At 44.8% G+C, this 15,347-nt stretch overlaps 1 protein-coding gene across 1 annotated transcript in view; it reads left to right on the top strand.

Moving 5' to 3' along the window:
* Positions 1–11,042: 11,042 nt before the first annotated feature.
* TRHR (thyrotropin-releasing hormone receptor) overlaps positions 11,043–15,347 on the top strand; it is a 30,402-nt gene continuing 26,097 nt past the window's right edge. Inside the window, exon 1 of the mRNA XM_015416313.1 lies at positions 11,043–11,825. Within this exon, the coding sequence (XP_015271799.1) occupies positions 11,043–11,825 (783 nt within the window). The remainder of the gene's footprint in view (positions 11,826–15,347) is intronic.

Below are 15,347 nucleotides of genomic sequence, written 5' to 3'. Positions count from 1 at the left end.
ACTCTGTGTCATTATACTCTGCTGAGGTCACTTCCCTCTTGCTTGGGTCCCCACTGTGGAGAAAGACTGTAGTTTTCCTAGGTAGAGGCTGCAGGGAGGGGGGAGGAGATGGAAAGCTGAATTCAGAGGGGCAGAAAAAGGTAGATTGATGGTTGGCTGGGAAGGAGATAGGGTTGCCAACTCTAGGTAGGGAAATTCCTGGAGATTTGAGGGGTGGGGCTTGGAGAGGGTGGAGTTTGAGGGAGGGGTGGGACCTCAGACAGGTACACTGCCATAGACTCCACCCTCCAAACCAGCCATTTCCTCCTGGGGAACCATTGTTGCCAATTTGTGTCATTATACCCTGCTGAGGTCTCCACAGCAAATTGATGCTAAGTGTCCAAGGCTGGGGCACCCACCCAGAGCCTCTTTCTAGTGCCCATTGTATTTATTTCCACAATGGGCCCTATTCCTATAGATAATAATTTTGAAAATTATAATAGTCATCATTGCCAAGAAAAAAATGGAGGTTTGGAAAAAAATGGCAATAAACTGCATTTGCACAAGAAATAATGCATAGCCCTTAGAAAAGACCAAAAATTGGCAACATTTTCATAATATTTCAAAATAACATCATCATCGCTGCTAATTAGTTAACACCATTTCCTCCCTCAGGTGCTAATCAGCTTGCAAACATTATCAACTATGTTAATACAGCATCTATTTAAGATATCACATTTTTGGCTCCAAATGATATGCTATAGTTATAACCAATTTTTTAAAACTGAAAATTATGTTTTGGGGAAAAGATTTTAGGCTACGTAGCTGTTGTATCTCAGAATACATCTTTCACTGTTTCCCAAACATCATTCACTCTAATATACAAATTTATGGCTGAGTTGTGTTGAACACAAGGGCTGCCAAATGAGAATACCCACAGAAAAGGCACACAATTTTGCCTCCTTGTGAGACTCTGGGTGCAGCAAAAAGAGAACTTTGTAAATTAAAATTAAGAAACTCCTTTCTCCAAGCCTGATAATGGACCCAAAATAATATAAATGGTAACAGCCCAAGACAACTAATAAACCAGAAAACAGGCTGAGACTCAGCGCTTAGGATGAAATGAAATACAATTTCTCTACTGTATTTAACAATGTTATTTTATAATAGCTAATAACACTTCCAGATTGTTACATATTCTTTCTTCCATAAACACACCAAAAGTACAGAAAAAAGAAGTGGGTTGACGAAACTCCCCGAGTTGATTTTCGTTTCGTTCACAACTTCACCCGAACACTCTAAACACACTGAACACACTGGATCAAATTGATTTGTTTGTATGCCCGGGACAGGATTCTCCAGTAAAATGGATGAGGATACATTTTAGTATTTGAAATCATGGCATGAAATATCATGTGAAGACACTATGAATAGTCGGTTTTCAAGAGAGACTACCACGGTGTTTCAGTGTGTTCAGACGAAGTTGTGAACGAAACGAAAATCAACTTTGGGGTTCTGCCATCTCCCACAGGAGCGAGGAGGGAAGCCATTTCGACTGTTGAACAGCCATTCCAACAGAGGCCCTTAAGAATATTTATCTTGGTAGAGGAAAGTGCCATCAAGTTGCACCCAATTTATGGCAATCCCATAGGGTTTTCAAGGCAAGAGATGTTCAGAGATGGTTTGCCGTTGTCTGCCTCTGTGTAGCAAACCCTGACTTCTTTGGTGGTTTCCCATCCAAGTACTAACCAGAGTTACTAACCAGTACTAACTACTCCAAGTACTAACTACTCCAAGTACTAACTAATCCAAGTACTAACTAATCCAAGTACTAACCAGTTTAGCTTCCAAGATCTGATGAGATTGGACCGGCCTGGGTCATCCAGGTCATGACATCTTAGTCATCCTAGTTAACACTAATTGCTAACTAATTGTTCCATGTGATACACCATTTTGAGATCTTTTAAAATCTCCCAGTATATGTATAAAATAAATCAATTGCTGTTTGAGACAGTTCAAAATAATTAAGCAGGAGGTGATTTTTATGTACATGTTTTTGTGAAGCACTTCCTAGACTTGGAGTTTGGCTCTCGGGGACTCAGAACTCTAATATTTTGCTGAAATAACTTGAATCTCCTGGGCAGTCATAATGCTAGACAGCTTCTGGCTCACTATTTTTCATTCTCATCAATAGTCCCAAAGCATTTGGACTTCTGAAAGACACTGATACTTCAAAACAAAGTATTTAGCTTTCAGTAAAAAGGTAAAGGTTCCCTTCCTTGAAAGCCAGTCGAATCCGACTCTAGGGTTGCGGTGCTCCGTTTTAAAGCCGAAGAGCCAGCGCTGTCCGAAGACATTTCTGTGGTCATGTGGCCGGCATGACTAAACACCAAGGTGCACGGAACGCTGTTACCTTCCCACTGAAGTGGTACCTATTTATCTACTTGCAATTTCTTGCTTTCGAACTGCTAGGTTGGCAGGAGCTGGAGCTAGAGACGGGAGCTCACTCCGTCATGCGGCACCCGGGTCTCGAACTGCTGAACTACCGACCTTCCATAGCCTGCAGTTCAGCGTCTTAACCACTTGAGCCACCGCAGCTCTTTCTAGCTTTCAGTAGGCATTGACATATAAACGCCTGGACTGTTGCAGTGATAAAACAGCAAAATGTTAAACTATAATAATGCTGGTTGAATAGAGGGGGTAAAGTTCTGCACACACAATGGGCTGTATCCTACCACTATACTCAGCAAAGCTGGAAGACTTCTTCAAGTCTAAATAGTTGTCCTCCAATTTAAGTCAATGAAAAGACTACTTAACTTGGAAGGAGGCGCTTTCAGCTGAATGAAGGCTTCAGATATTGCTGGACAGGCTTTTAAAGCCCTTCAAAAATGCTGTTTTAAGGTATTAACTGATTATTTATCATTGTGTTATGTAGCTGGATGGCCCAACCATTGTTGGTGATCTACCCTGAGCCCATTCACGGGGAGGGCAGAATATTAATTTGAAAAATAAAATAAAAAATGAATAAATAATAAATGTCTCCGGGACCAGGATATCTGAAGGGGGGAGAGTCTGCTCCCACATCTTACTACCCAAGAGTTAAGATCACAGGGAGAGGGTCTCCTGACCGCCCCATCAGTCAAAGGTGGTTTTTTGGTGAGTACGTAAGAGAGGACCTTTTCAGTAGTAGCCCCACAATTATAGAACAACCTCACCAGGGAGGTCCACCTGGCCCCTTCACTCTCAACCTTTAGGAGGCAGCTGAAGGTGGTCTGCTTAAAACACTCCTAAATAGGGTTGCCAACCTCCAGATAACCTCCCACTACTACAACTGATCTCCCATTGTGGGCAGCTGCTTCTCCTACTGTTCCCTCCACCATCCACCTGCAGCCCCACTGTCTCCTCCAGCTGACTCAGATGGTTGCAGCTCCCCTCCACCTCACCAGTCTCTCACATGTGCCCCCCACAGATGATGGCAGGCCAATGAAAGCGTGTTATTTGCACAAGCACAGACAATGATGCTCTGTTTAGGGGGATTTAACTGCCCCCCCTAAAAGTTTTCATATTCTGTAATCCTGGACGTACCCCAACATTGTAGAAATACCTGTTTTCTCTCTAGATGGCCCCAATCTACAGTTTTAAGTATCTGCAGATGGAGCCATGTTTGGAATTAGATATAGTCATAATGACATATGAAATTCCAGAGAGTGAAATAGGCTAAGCCTTTCCAAAGATACTTGGCTCTCACAACGCACACAGTTCCTGATGTTGATGCTGTCTTTATGTATAGTGTGACCTTTGCTAAAAATAGCCATGCAACAGTATCTCAGAGAGAACAGAAAGAGATAATGGCTATTCTCGCAGGCCGTGGAATGACATCAAAAGAAGACTTGGATGAGAGATGCCAGAGGAGTGCACATGGCTTTGACACAAGCACCCTGGAAGTTATTTAAAACTTCACTTTGAATTTATTTTAATCTGTGAGCAACACATATTATTACTAGGTCCACGGCCAGGAATAGATATGGCCCCAGAAGATCCCAGCCCATATTTTGAAGTAACTCATGGCAAATGATGCTCACATCAAAATGTCACCTTTTAAAAAATGTGCCGCAAGGGAAGCAGCCAAGAACTGGCTCTCCTTCCTGTTCCATGTAATTTTAAAATGATGAATAGAAGGAGCCATGTGAGAAGAATGTGCTATTTGTATTTGTAATAAGAAGTGTTCCTATCACCACTTATTTGTTCAAGAACACATTGATGAATTACTCTTTAAGAGACAGTGGGAGTAAAAGGATAATGTTTTATGTAGCACTTATAAACTAGAATATCAGTAATTGGCAACACATTCTTATCCTTCGTACCTGAAGAAGTATTCTGCTACACGATCTTACCTTTAGTATTTGTGGAGGGGGGGAAAACTTATCCTTGAAATGCCATATTTTAAACTATCAAATCTATTTATTCAAAATAGGCAAGGTTCATGAGGCCAGATGAACATCTGTAAGTAGTGGGCAGAGGGTCACAGGGATATGGTTTCTCCACTATACTTTCATATTTTTCCAAGGAAGAAGAAATAAATATAATGAGTTGGATCCAAGGGTCATTCTCTGTTGGCTGAAGCTCAGTATGTTTTTCAAAATCCTGCTACTGGATCACAGGCGATCTTCAGGAACACAGGGGGGCAGGTAGTAGTAGGGAAAACTGGTAAAAATTCCCACCTTCTGTTGGCAAAAATAACTTTTGGATTCAATCACATATCTCACCTCTTTAACCTCACTATCTAACTACTAGGTGAGCAGCCCTTCTTCACTGTTGTGGTAGTACATAACTGCAAATAGGCAGAGCATAATTCAAAATGCTGGTACTTATAAGAACATAAGAACATAAGAGACGCCAATGTTGGATCAGGCCAAAGGCCCATCCAGTCCAACACTCTGTGTCACACAGTGGCCAGAAATACCAGTGCCATCAGGAGGTCCAGCAGTGGGGCCAGGACATTAGAAGCCCTCCCACTGTTGACCCCCCCCCCAAGCACCAAGAAGACAGAGCATCACTTGCCCCAGAGCCCCTAGCTATACCTTGTGGCTAATAGCCACTGATGGACCTCTGCTCCATATGCTTATCTAATTCCCTTTTGAAGCCGTCCATGCTTGTAGCCGCCACCACTTCCTGTGGCAGTGAATTCCATGTGTTAATCACTCTTTGGGTGAAGAAGTACTTCCTTTTATCCGTTCTAACCCGACCGCTCTGCAGTTTCATGGAGTGCCCACGAGTTCTTGTATTGTGAGAAAGGGAGAAAAGTACCTCTTTCTTTACCTGCTCTTTCCCATGCATAATCTTATAAACCTCGATCATGTCACCCCTCAGTCGTCTTTTCTCCAAGCTAAAGAGCCCTAAGCGCTTTAACCTTTCCTCATAGGGAAAGTGTTCCAACCCTTTTATCATTCGAGTTGCCCTTTTCTGCACTTTTTCCAAAGCTATAATATCCTTTTTAAGGTGTGGTGACCAGAATTGCACACAGTATTCCAAATGAGGTCTTACCATTGATTTATATAGGGGCATTATTATATTGGCTGATCTGTTTTCAATACCCTTCCTAATAATCCCCAGCATAGCATTGGCCTTCTTTATTGCAGTCACACACTGTCTCGACATTTTCAGTGAGTTATCCACTACAACTCCAAGATCTCTCTCTTGCTCAGTCTCTGCCAGTTCAGACCCCATCAATGTGTATTTATATTTAGGATTTTTGGCTCCAATGTGCATCACCTTGCACTTGGCCACATTGAACCCCATTTGCCAACTAATGAACTCCGGCTGTGAAAGCCTTCGACAACAGTTCATGGTTTGTTCAGTTCATGAGTTTGGGATATGGCAGAACAGCCCCCTCATGAGTTACAGACACCAAACTCACAGGAATACTCTCTGTGTCAAGGTGAGAAGAAAATGGTAGGCAGTAAATTTATATCTACTCCAGAAGGTGGGTAGGGCTGAGTCATTGTCTTGTAGGAGTTCCCCAGGCTATGGACATGCTAATGGAGGAGCTTTCCTGAGGAGGTTGTTAGCCGATCTGCTTTATCTACAACAGATGGCAAACTAAATTTAATAAGGGTTCCCACCAAAGTTTACGGAGGTTCTGTCCACCCCAAGAATGTCCCAGTGAGAGAGACGAGACTGGTGGAGTTCAAATAATTTGTCCTTTTTTACTGAAGAATATCAAAATCACATACACATAAAAACAGAATCACACTAACATACCGTCAAGTTTCCTTAGGATTACAGCAATAGAAAAACAGTTTCCTTTTACTTAGGAGGTAGGTAGGTATACGTTCATACTTATCTTTCCTGAAGCCTTGTCTGATGCAATGAAGAATTGAGGAGTAAAGAAAATAGTGCCTAGGGATATTTCTAATTCACACCGCTAGAACCAGCCAGCAAACTGTGGACCTCTTTGGCTGCAGTCCAAGAGATCAAGAATAGACATCTTTCCTTTTATTTTTAAAATGCAGTTCTGGCTGCAGCCACTAGGGGTGCAGGTCAATCTGATCATAGCAAAAAGCTGTAGGTTTGGCTATATTTCTTTTTACTCCAAGACTCAAGCAAACTTCCTTAACAGATCATGCTGATAGTTGCTACAGTAATTGCCAGCCTGCAGGTCATTTTCTCCAAAAGTCTAGCCTTTCCATTTCTGTTTCCTTGCACCCAGCTCAGCCAGATCTCTCTCTGTGTTTTCCACAGGTTCCTCATTTATTTATGTCTCCTTTCCCCTAATTTCCCTGTGTCACCTTGTGGTCTCAAGACCTTCTCCTTCCTATCCTGCTTGGTAATGGAATGTATTTAAGAGCAGTACAGTAGCAAACCTTTGTTAAAATTATGCTGGCTACTTTGTACATTGCACTGGTTCTGCTGGGGTGCAAAAATAGATTATATCATGAATCCTTACAAGAAGTCTATAAGGCAGGCTAATATTTCTATCCCACTTATCACAGATGGGCCGTGGGTTTCAGTCCTAGCAACATCCATAAGGCCAACTGGTGCATTTTCATGCTGTAGCAGAAGTGTGAACCATAGTTCTTCCCCACTGTGTTACCATCAGCTGTTGATTGTCTCAAAGTTTAGTCAAGTTTAATATAAACCAGTAAAGGCACACCTTAGTGGGTGGGATTGAAAGCCAAAGGCCTCTTATTTTGGTCCTATTGTCATAGAAAGTTAAAAAGAAAATAGTCAAGGGCCCCGGTCACACGGCAAAGTTGCTGTGGGAGAGGCACAGGAGTCCCGTGGAGTCCCCAACATATGGAAAGCGCAGTGCTCCCGTGGCGAACCCGTGGCTCCCCTCTGAAGGTGCGGAGTTAAAAACTAGTACCTATGAGGTACTAGAAACCGTGGGACAAGGGCGGGCATTTGACCGCGTTTCCAGTGGACTGTCGTGGCATCCGGCGGCTGCTGATGTTCTTTCGCGACCAAGGGGATTTTCCCCCCAGGTCTCCGCAGGATGCGGAAAAGCACCCAATGGTGCATGCGCACAAACAGGAAGCAGCGTTTGCCACAGAAGCAGCGTGGCGCGAGTGCCGGTTTGAACGTGCCATGCTGCTTCTTTGCCGTGCTGCGGACTAGCCGTCTGATCTGCACCTGGCGCCTACCCATGGGACCTCGAAAGGACTTCTGATCGGGCTGCCGCACGTTATTTTCCTCCCGGGCAATTAGCCACGCTTCCCCCCCCCCCCGCATTTTCCGGCCCGTGTGCCCAGGGCTAAGGTGACCTTTCTTGCTTGCTGTATACATTTGGTGTTGATGTTGTAAGTGGCCACACTTTCCCTTCCATTTCTCAAAAAGGTTCCAGATTTTGGTAATGTGCACATTTCTTCCAATGTAGTTGATTAATGAGCTAGTTGAAAGTCAGGTAAGCAAACAACTGCGGTTCTTAGTCAAGAGCTGGCCCTAAAAAGGCTGCATTGAGACTGCAGTATTTATTTACAAGATTTTATTTACAAGATTCTGCTCAATTAGGACCACCAGTATTTCATTGGTATTCCATAATCCAGTTGATAGAATTAGCATTGTGCCTAATGGCATGATTTAGATATCCTGCTACCATACTTTCCCACATCTGATGCGAGATGTACTTACATAGGGTATGCTATCACTGAGCTCCTGCACAACACAATTAAGAACCTAAAAAGAGCCCTGCTGGATCAGATCAGCAGCCCATCTAGTCCAGCATCCTGTCTCACAGTGGCCAACCAGTTCCTCTGGAGGGCCAACAACAGGGCATGGAAGTTGTGAGGCTTTCCCCTGATGTTGCCTCCTGGCTCTGGGATTCAGAAGATTAGTGCCTCTGAACGTGGAGGTTTCCCTCAGTCACCATGGCTAGTATCCACCAATACACCTATCCTCCATGACTCTATCTAATCCCCCTTTAAAGCTGTCTGTTCCTGTGGCCATCACTACATCCTCTGGCAGCAAACTCCACGTTTTAATCACTCTCTGTGTAAAGAAATTTTTCCTTTTGTCTATCTTGAATCTACTGCCCATTGCTTCCATTGGACGCCCTCATTTTCTAGTATTTTGGGACAGGGAGAAAGCATCTTGTTACCCCATGCTCCAAGGGTGATACATGTGCAGACTCCATTACTACATAAGGAACCATACAGATCACCTGAGTGCCAAAGAGCATCTGCAGGCACATCTGCCATGTAAGATGCATCCAGATGTAAGGCATCAATAGAGCCCTCGACTCCACTATCTGGTGCAGATATAGGCTCAGATTTCTATCCAAGTTGCAGGCACATTGTTGCACATGACTATTAGTTGGATCTAGCCAGCTTTCCCACTCAGTCCCGCCCACCTCCTTACTACAGCCCCTATCCCACATTACTTTTGTCTATGCAGGTCCCAAGATCTCTGGCATAGCATTTTTGGTCACTTCTTATTCCTTTTTCAATAGCTGAAAAACTGGCTGGATCCAACCCTCTGTTTGGATTATGTTTTGTGTAGATATGCACATGTGCAACATCCATGTGGCCTTGCAATTGTGCCTGATCTGGGCCTTTCCCCCCACTGTTTATGGCAGACTACAAAATGCACCCATCAGCACTGTCGGTTGTTGACCTAATATTATGGTTCCTAGCATCAACTAACTTTTTTAAAAGCTCATGTTCAGATGAAATTTTCCCCCACCCCAAATTGTTTTCTTTCATCCTTTTTGAACAATAGCCTCTTCACCTCAAACCTGTTATGAAATCCAATTTCCCTCCCTGTCCTTCACACAATCTGCTATTTCTGGAATGACTGCAATTGACAAGAAAGAGAAGTCCCACACATAGAAAAAGAAAGATTTTTCTTTCTTTCTAATCTGATGTCATCTGTAGCCCATTAATGCTGAAACCAGCAAAATAAAAAGGAACTGAAGGAACAGATAGAAACAGGCTAATAAAACACTGGGAAAGGGGAAAAAATAACTTGGAGGTTATTCTCTCTCTGTTTCTCTCTCTCTCTGTGAAATGTGAAAATTCATAGCAGGTTAGTGGAGGAGGAGGGAGAGAGAGGGAGAGAGTTACCAGACACAAATTCCAGATGTAGTTTCATAGGGCAGCATCAGCAGTACATCACTCTTCTGGTTTTCCAGGAGTGCTCCTGAGGGAACTGATGTCTCTCTCTGTGCCCCCTCCCTTTTCTTTTCCTTGTCTTCTTTTTTTTTTAAGTCATCCTAAGTTTAAACAGGGATACCCAAAGAGATCTGCTTTTTCTCTCTTTGAGTGAAAGGACAAGCTGGGAATCAGTGACAACTCTGCCGTGTTCTCATTATTAGGGCGTTTTGTGATCTGACAGCTTCAGAGCTCTGAGGTGATCAGTCACGTCCACGCAAAGGACTGAGAGGATGCTGGCACTGTGAAGCTCAAATCAGGAGCTGTGCGGAATGGTCGAGGAGCCAAGGGCCAGGCGAGGGGCTTCCTGTGGCTTCACAAAGTTGTGACAGAGCACACTCCATCGACTCTGGACAGACTCCCGGTCCCCTACAGAACCAAAGGTAAATTCTTTATGGCATTATTTATACAGGGACAGGGGAGGGAATGAAACAGTGCTAAAGTCTGCGCTGTGCTGATCAATGCATGCTTCCAGTGAGATCGTACAATGCTGCATGAGAGGGCTGTGACTCTAATGCTCTTGACAGACAGACCTTCCTTTCTTTGCGCTCCTTTGTTGCCAGCTCAGCAACACCCTTTGGGTTGCCTCCCAGGAAGGATGCTTAGAACTGACAGAGAATGATCGGTCCTGTTCAGCTGCAGATAGATGATAGTTTTGGAGTTGTAGTAGGAAGGACAGAGGCAGCCTCAACTCTTATCTATATCCATGCAGTTCTTTTTGCCCCATTTTGGATTTTGCATAGTGAAGTGCTGTGGATTTTTGAAACCCTTTAGTGCCCCGATGGTCCAATTCTCAATCCTACTTCCCCACCCTGTCTTCAGCATTTGTTTCCTGCCTCAAACCCCCCTGGAGTGAAAAGAAAGAGCCCTAACTTTACGTGCCTCTTTTCTCTTGAGGTGCCCTACTCAGCACTCTTAGGAAAACTCTCTCTCATAGCAGTCTGAGGGGTGTCATAGCAAAATGGGCTTAAAAGCAGTGTTCCCTCTAAGCTGAGTTAGTGTGAGCTAGCTCACAGTGTTTTAGCCTCCAGTGCAGACATTTTTGTCTTAGCTCAGGAAGGATGACTCCAGAGCAAATGAATGTATGCAGTAGCCAAATCGCTTGCTCACAACTTTAATGCCAGTAGCTCACAACGTAGAATTTCTGCTCACAAGACCCCACAGTTTAGAGGGAGCATTGCTTAAAAGTGGAAGGAGCTTGAGATAGATGGACCTTCTCGTGTGGGTAGTCAAAGTTGTGTGTGTGTGCCAGGGAGGGAGATCCTCAACACTTTGAAACGAAGGGAGGGAAATGTACAAAGACGTACAAGGGAGCTGCATCTCATACACTGTTCACTGTGGACACCTTTTCTTAGGGCGGTGAGGAGAAAAATGTGCTGACCGGGTGGCTGAAGGGCAGACACAGCTGGGCTGAAGATGGAGAACAGCACGGGCAATGGCCAGAACCAAACAGGATTTCTGCCGAGCCGAGAGGCAGTCACCGTTGAGTACCAAGTTGTCACCATCTTTTTGGTCCTCCTCATCTGCGGGTTAGGCATTGTAGGCAACATCATGGTGGTGCTGGTGGTGCTCAGGACGAAGCACATGAGGACCCCCACAAATTGTTATCTGGTGAGCCTGGCGGTTGCTGACCTCATGGTCCTTGTGGCTGCAGGACTCCCGAACATCACAGAGAGCATCTATGGATCCTGGGTCTATGGCTACATCGGATGCCTCTGCATCACTTACCTCCAGTACCTTGGCATTAATGCTTCTTCTTGCTCAATAACTGCCTTCACCGTTGAGAGGTACATAGCCATCTGTCACCCAATCAAAGCCCAGTTTTTATGCACTTTCTCTAGAGCCAAAAAGATCATTATTTTTGTCTGGGCATTCACCTCCATTTACTGCCTGCTCTGGTTTTTCTTGCTAGATCTCAACATGGTAGCCTACAAAGATACCACGGTGGTGTCCTGTGGGTATAAGGTGCCTAGGAGCTACTATTCTCCAATTTATATGATGGACTTTGGAATATTTTATGTCATGCCAATGATACTTGCTACCGTCCTGTATGGCTTGATCGCCAGGATCTTGTTCCTGAATCCCATTCCTTCAGACCCAAAGGAGAACTCAAAGACATGGAAGAATGACGTGGGTCCCCCAAGCAAGACCAAAGGGACCAACAAGGGTATCAATAGTGCAGTGGCTTCTAGAAGGCAGGTAGGAAAATTGTCGCTCAAACTTTTGTTTGGAAACTAACTTTGTATTGCGCTAAGGCTTTCCTGCTGGATTGATTGAAATGGAACCTCCCTCTTCAAAGGTAGTTTACCTTTGGGTGTGCTGGGCAGAAGCAACAGGACATGTTGGCATGCATGTCCTGGTTGTGAGTTTCCCAGTGGTATGTGGCTGCTCGCTATTGGAATGCTGAACCAGATTGTTCCTATTAGGCAGCCCAAAGTGTCTTCGTTGTACGATTAGAGCCAGTTTGTGCATTAAGTTTTCCAGATGTACCTCAAAACGGACTGTTTTGATCTGCATTGCATACCAGCTGCCTATAGCTGCCTGCAAACGCAGTCAGGGGTGGGCATGGGGTATCCGTGCAAGAGGGGGAAGCCCGGAGCAGTGTCTGGGGAAGCTTCTCCTCTGCATATAGCTTCTGTTCAAAATATTTGCCACAAAAGGGGGTGTGCAGACAGCCTGTGTAATGCAGGCAGCTGAAAAGAAACAACCTGGGAAGGGTGCAATCGAATCTGTAATGGTCCCAAGGTTGCACTGCACAAGCGTACCGACTGTGCACCTTTTAGGGGGCACTTAAGAAGAGGGTCTCTCAAATGCTTTTTTGGGAGCCATTGGAAAAGAGAACTGTGTATGGTGTTCTCAGGGGTTCTGGGACCATAATGCAGGCAGCTGAAAAGAAACAACCTGGAAAGGGTGCAATCAAATCTGTAATGGTCCCAAGGTTTCAGCATACCGACTGTGTACCTTTTAGAGGGTCTCTGAAATGCTTTTTTTGGGAGCCATTGGAAAAGACAACTGTGTGTGGTGTTCTCAGGGGTTCTGGGACCACGTTGCCTTGATGGAATGCCCCATTGGGCATGCTTGCAGTTGTTCATCCCTCTCTCAGGCCAGAGAAGCACCTTTCTCTTGGCTAAGGAGTGGCGAGGGCAGTTCCTCCTAGCTTGTAAGGAATGGAACCTCCATGTTCAGAGGCAGTTTACTTCTGAGTGCCAGGCACTAGGGACCCACAAAAGCAGAAGTATTATGTTAAGATGCAGACAAGGTGACCTCTCATTTCAAAGAAAGCCAAAAGACAAGGAAAGTGACAATTGTTGTAAAGTAAAGCTACTGAACTCCTCTCGGCTTGAATGAGTGGAATTTAAGCAGCCTGGGTCCAGAACTGCAGCCTTCATGTTTACCTGGCTACAAAAACTTGGAAAGAATTCTGAGCATAACCCAGACTAAACCCTGAACCTCAAGAAGGAAAGGTACAAGTGCATAAGGGACAAGGGTGGATGCCCTGGTATGGCCTGAGTCTGCTGGAATCCATAGAGTCCCACGGCTGGAAAGGGAGCTCCTTTTGCTGCAGAAGACCAAATCCCTACACTTGTAGCAGGTCCTAAAGAGGCAGTGCCAAAGGGTATCGCTAACTCTGTGTGACATACTTTGTCTGTTCATTGAGGAAAGTGCAGCCCCAGGGGTTTGCACAGAATCAAGAGCTCGCTACTGCAGTGGAAGACGCAAAGGCTGCTCTCCCATCTGCGCCCCAAGGTGTTGCTCCGTGTTAAAAAAAAAAGCCAGAAAATCCTGCATCATCCACCCTTCCCTTATGCAAGCACTGGTTAACCCTCATTCTGTGTTTGTAAACTGCAACAGGACATTTGCAGCCTCTTGCATCATCTTTGTGCACATGCTTATTTAGATATTTATACCCCACTTTTCCCCCCAGTGAGGGCCCAAAGTGGTTTATAGTATTCTCTCCTCCTCTATTGTATTTTCAAAACAATAACCCTGTGAGGTAGGTTAGGCTGAAGGAGAGAGAGTGACTAGCTCATGGTTACCCAAACAAGCTTCATTGCAGGGTGGGGTTTGAACTTGGGTGTCTGTACAGTGTTAGTTCTCATTACGCATTACATTTTTGGGGTGTGCATCACTGATTTTTTTGAAGTGTACTGCCGTGAAGTCCAAATGGGTGTTTTAAAATGTTTGTATCATGCAAGTCTGCTGTTCAGAGAGCTGGACTGACTGAAGCGTCCTTACTGTACACACAGTAGCACATCACCAGAGCAGCGTAGTGGTGAGAGTGTTGGATTTGGGTCCAGAAGACCCAGGTTCAGATTCTGACTCTGCCATGGAAGCAACTTTGGGTCAGTCACACTCTCTCAGCCCACTCCACCTCGCAGAGTTGCTGTGAAGATAAGATGGAGGTGAGGAGAATGATGTTGTAAGCTGTATGAGTCCTCACTGGGGGTAAAAGTGGTCCAAGTCAATAAATCCTGGTTGCTGGTGTTATGTCTGAAACGACTCTTATTAAGCCAACCTCAGTAGAAGACAAATTTGAATTAAAGCAAAGGAAAACAAAACGCTTTCCTGATCTCACATTTTTTGTTCATTTTTTTATTATGAAACCATAACTCTTATGATAGGTCAGGCAGACCTAGCATTCTGTGGTCAGACAGCAGGGCAAGCGGAGCTGATAAGAAAGGCACATTGGCCACAGCAATTCCTTCCTTTTCGCCTCCAGAATCTGCTAATCAGAGACTGACTGCTTCAGAACATGGAGGCTCCATTCCCAGCTTCCATAGCGAATGCTGCAAATCATTTCTGGTATCCCTAGGTGGAGGCCCAGCCTGAAAGTCATGTCAATATTTTTGTCATCATCATCATAATTGCAATACATACATCCCATAATAACCTAAACCAAGCACTATAGAATAGTCAAATCAACACTTCTGTGCCAACAGGCTCAGTCAAATTGCAGCACAATAGCTAAAGAAGGGAGATTCTGAAAGGGAAAAGAAATCACTTTACCAAGAACTGAGAAACGAGCAAGCAAAAAACAACAACCCCACAACCCTATAAAAGAAACATGTAGGGTTTGAGCTCAGCTGGATACTATGCAACTGGCAACAATTTCCAGTGTAAAATGAACGTAAGTATATGTATTGATGCGCATCCAGGCAGCAGATTTCTAATGTGCAGGCATATATTCACATACAGCATCAGGGCAGGTGTAGCATACCCTGGTGTGGGGAAACTGCTGGGGGCCAGGGTTTGTGGTGGGGCCCACTGTCACAGACCTGTCTGGTGGTGGGCAGAAGGGGGCCCTGGGCACTCTCTGCCTGGGGCCTCCCCAAACCTGGAACCAGCACTGTACACTATCATAAGTTATCATGTGAGCAGCAGGTGGACAAGCCATGCGGCAGCCTCCAAGACGGAAGGGCAGAGGATGTGCTGATTCACACCACACTTTAGTAGAGTAACACTGGTCCATTACCATTCCTGTATGCTAATGTTCGCACCAACACAGCACAGAGGACAGACAAGGTAGCAGTCTACATTGTTAAACATAGCCCAGACAGATGTTGCAGCCTGATAGACAACTCCTTTGTTTTTGACACAAAAGCAGACGCAAAACAAGTGTGGTACATCAGCTGCCACACATTACATAGGTCATGGGCTGGATTCAGCTTGATGGGTCAAAAGCGTATGTAGGTTTGGCACAGATATTTGGGCTGGTTCTAC

This window comes from Gekko japonicus, unplaced genomic scaffold (assembly GCF_001447785.1).
Source record: "Gekko japonicus isolate JY-2015 unplaced genomic scaffold, Gekko_japonicus_V1.1 scaffold2696, whole genome shotgun sequence".
Classification (NCBI taxonomy): Eukaryota; Metazoa; Chordata; class Lepidosauria; order Squamata; family Gekkonidae; genus Gekko; species Gekko japonicus.
This window is presented reverse-complemented; position numbering and strand designations above follow the sequence as displayed.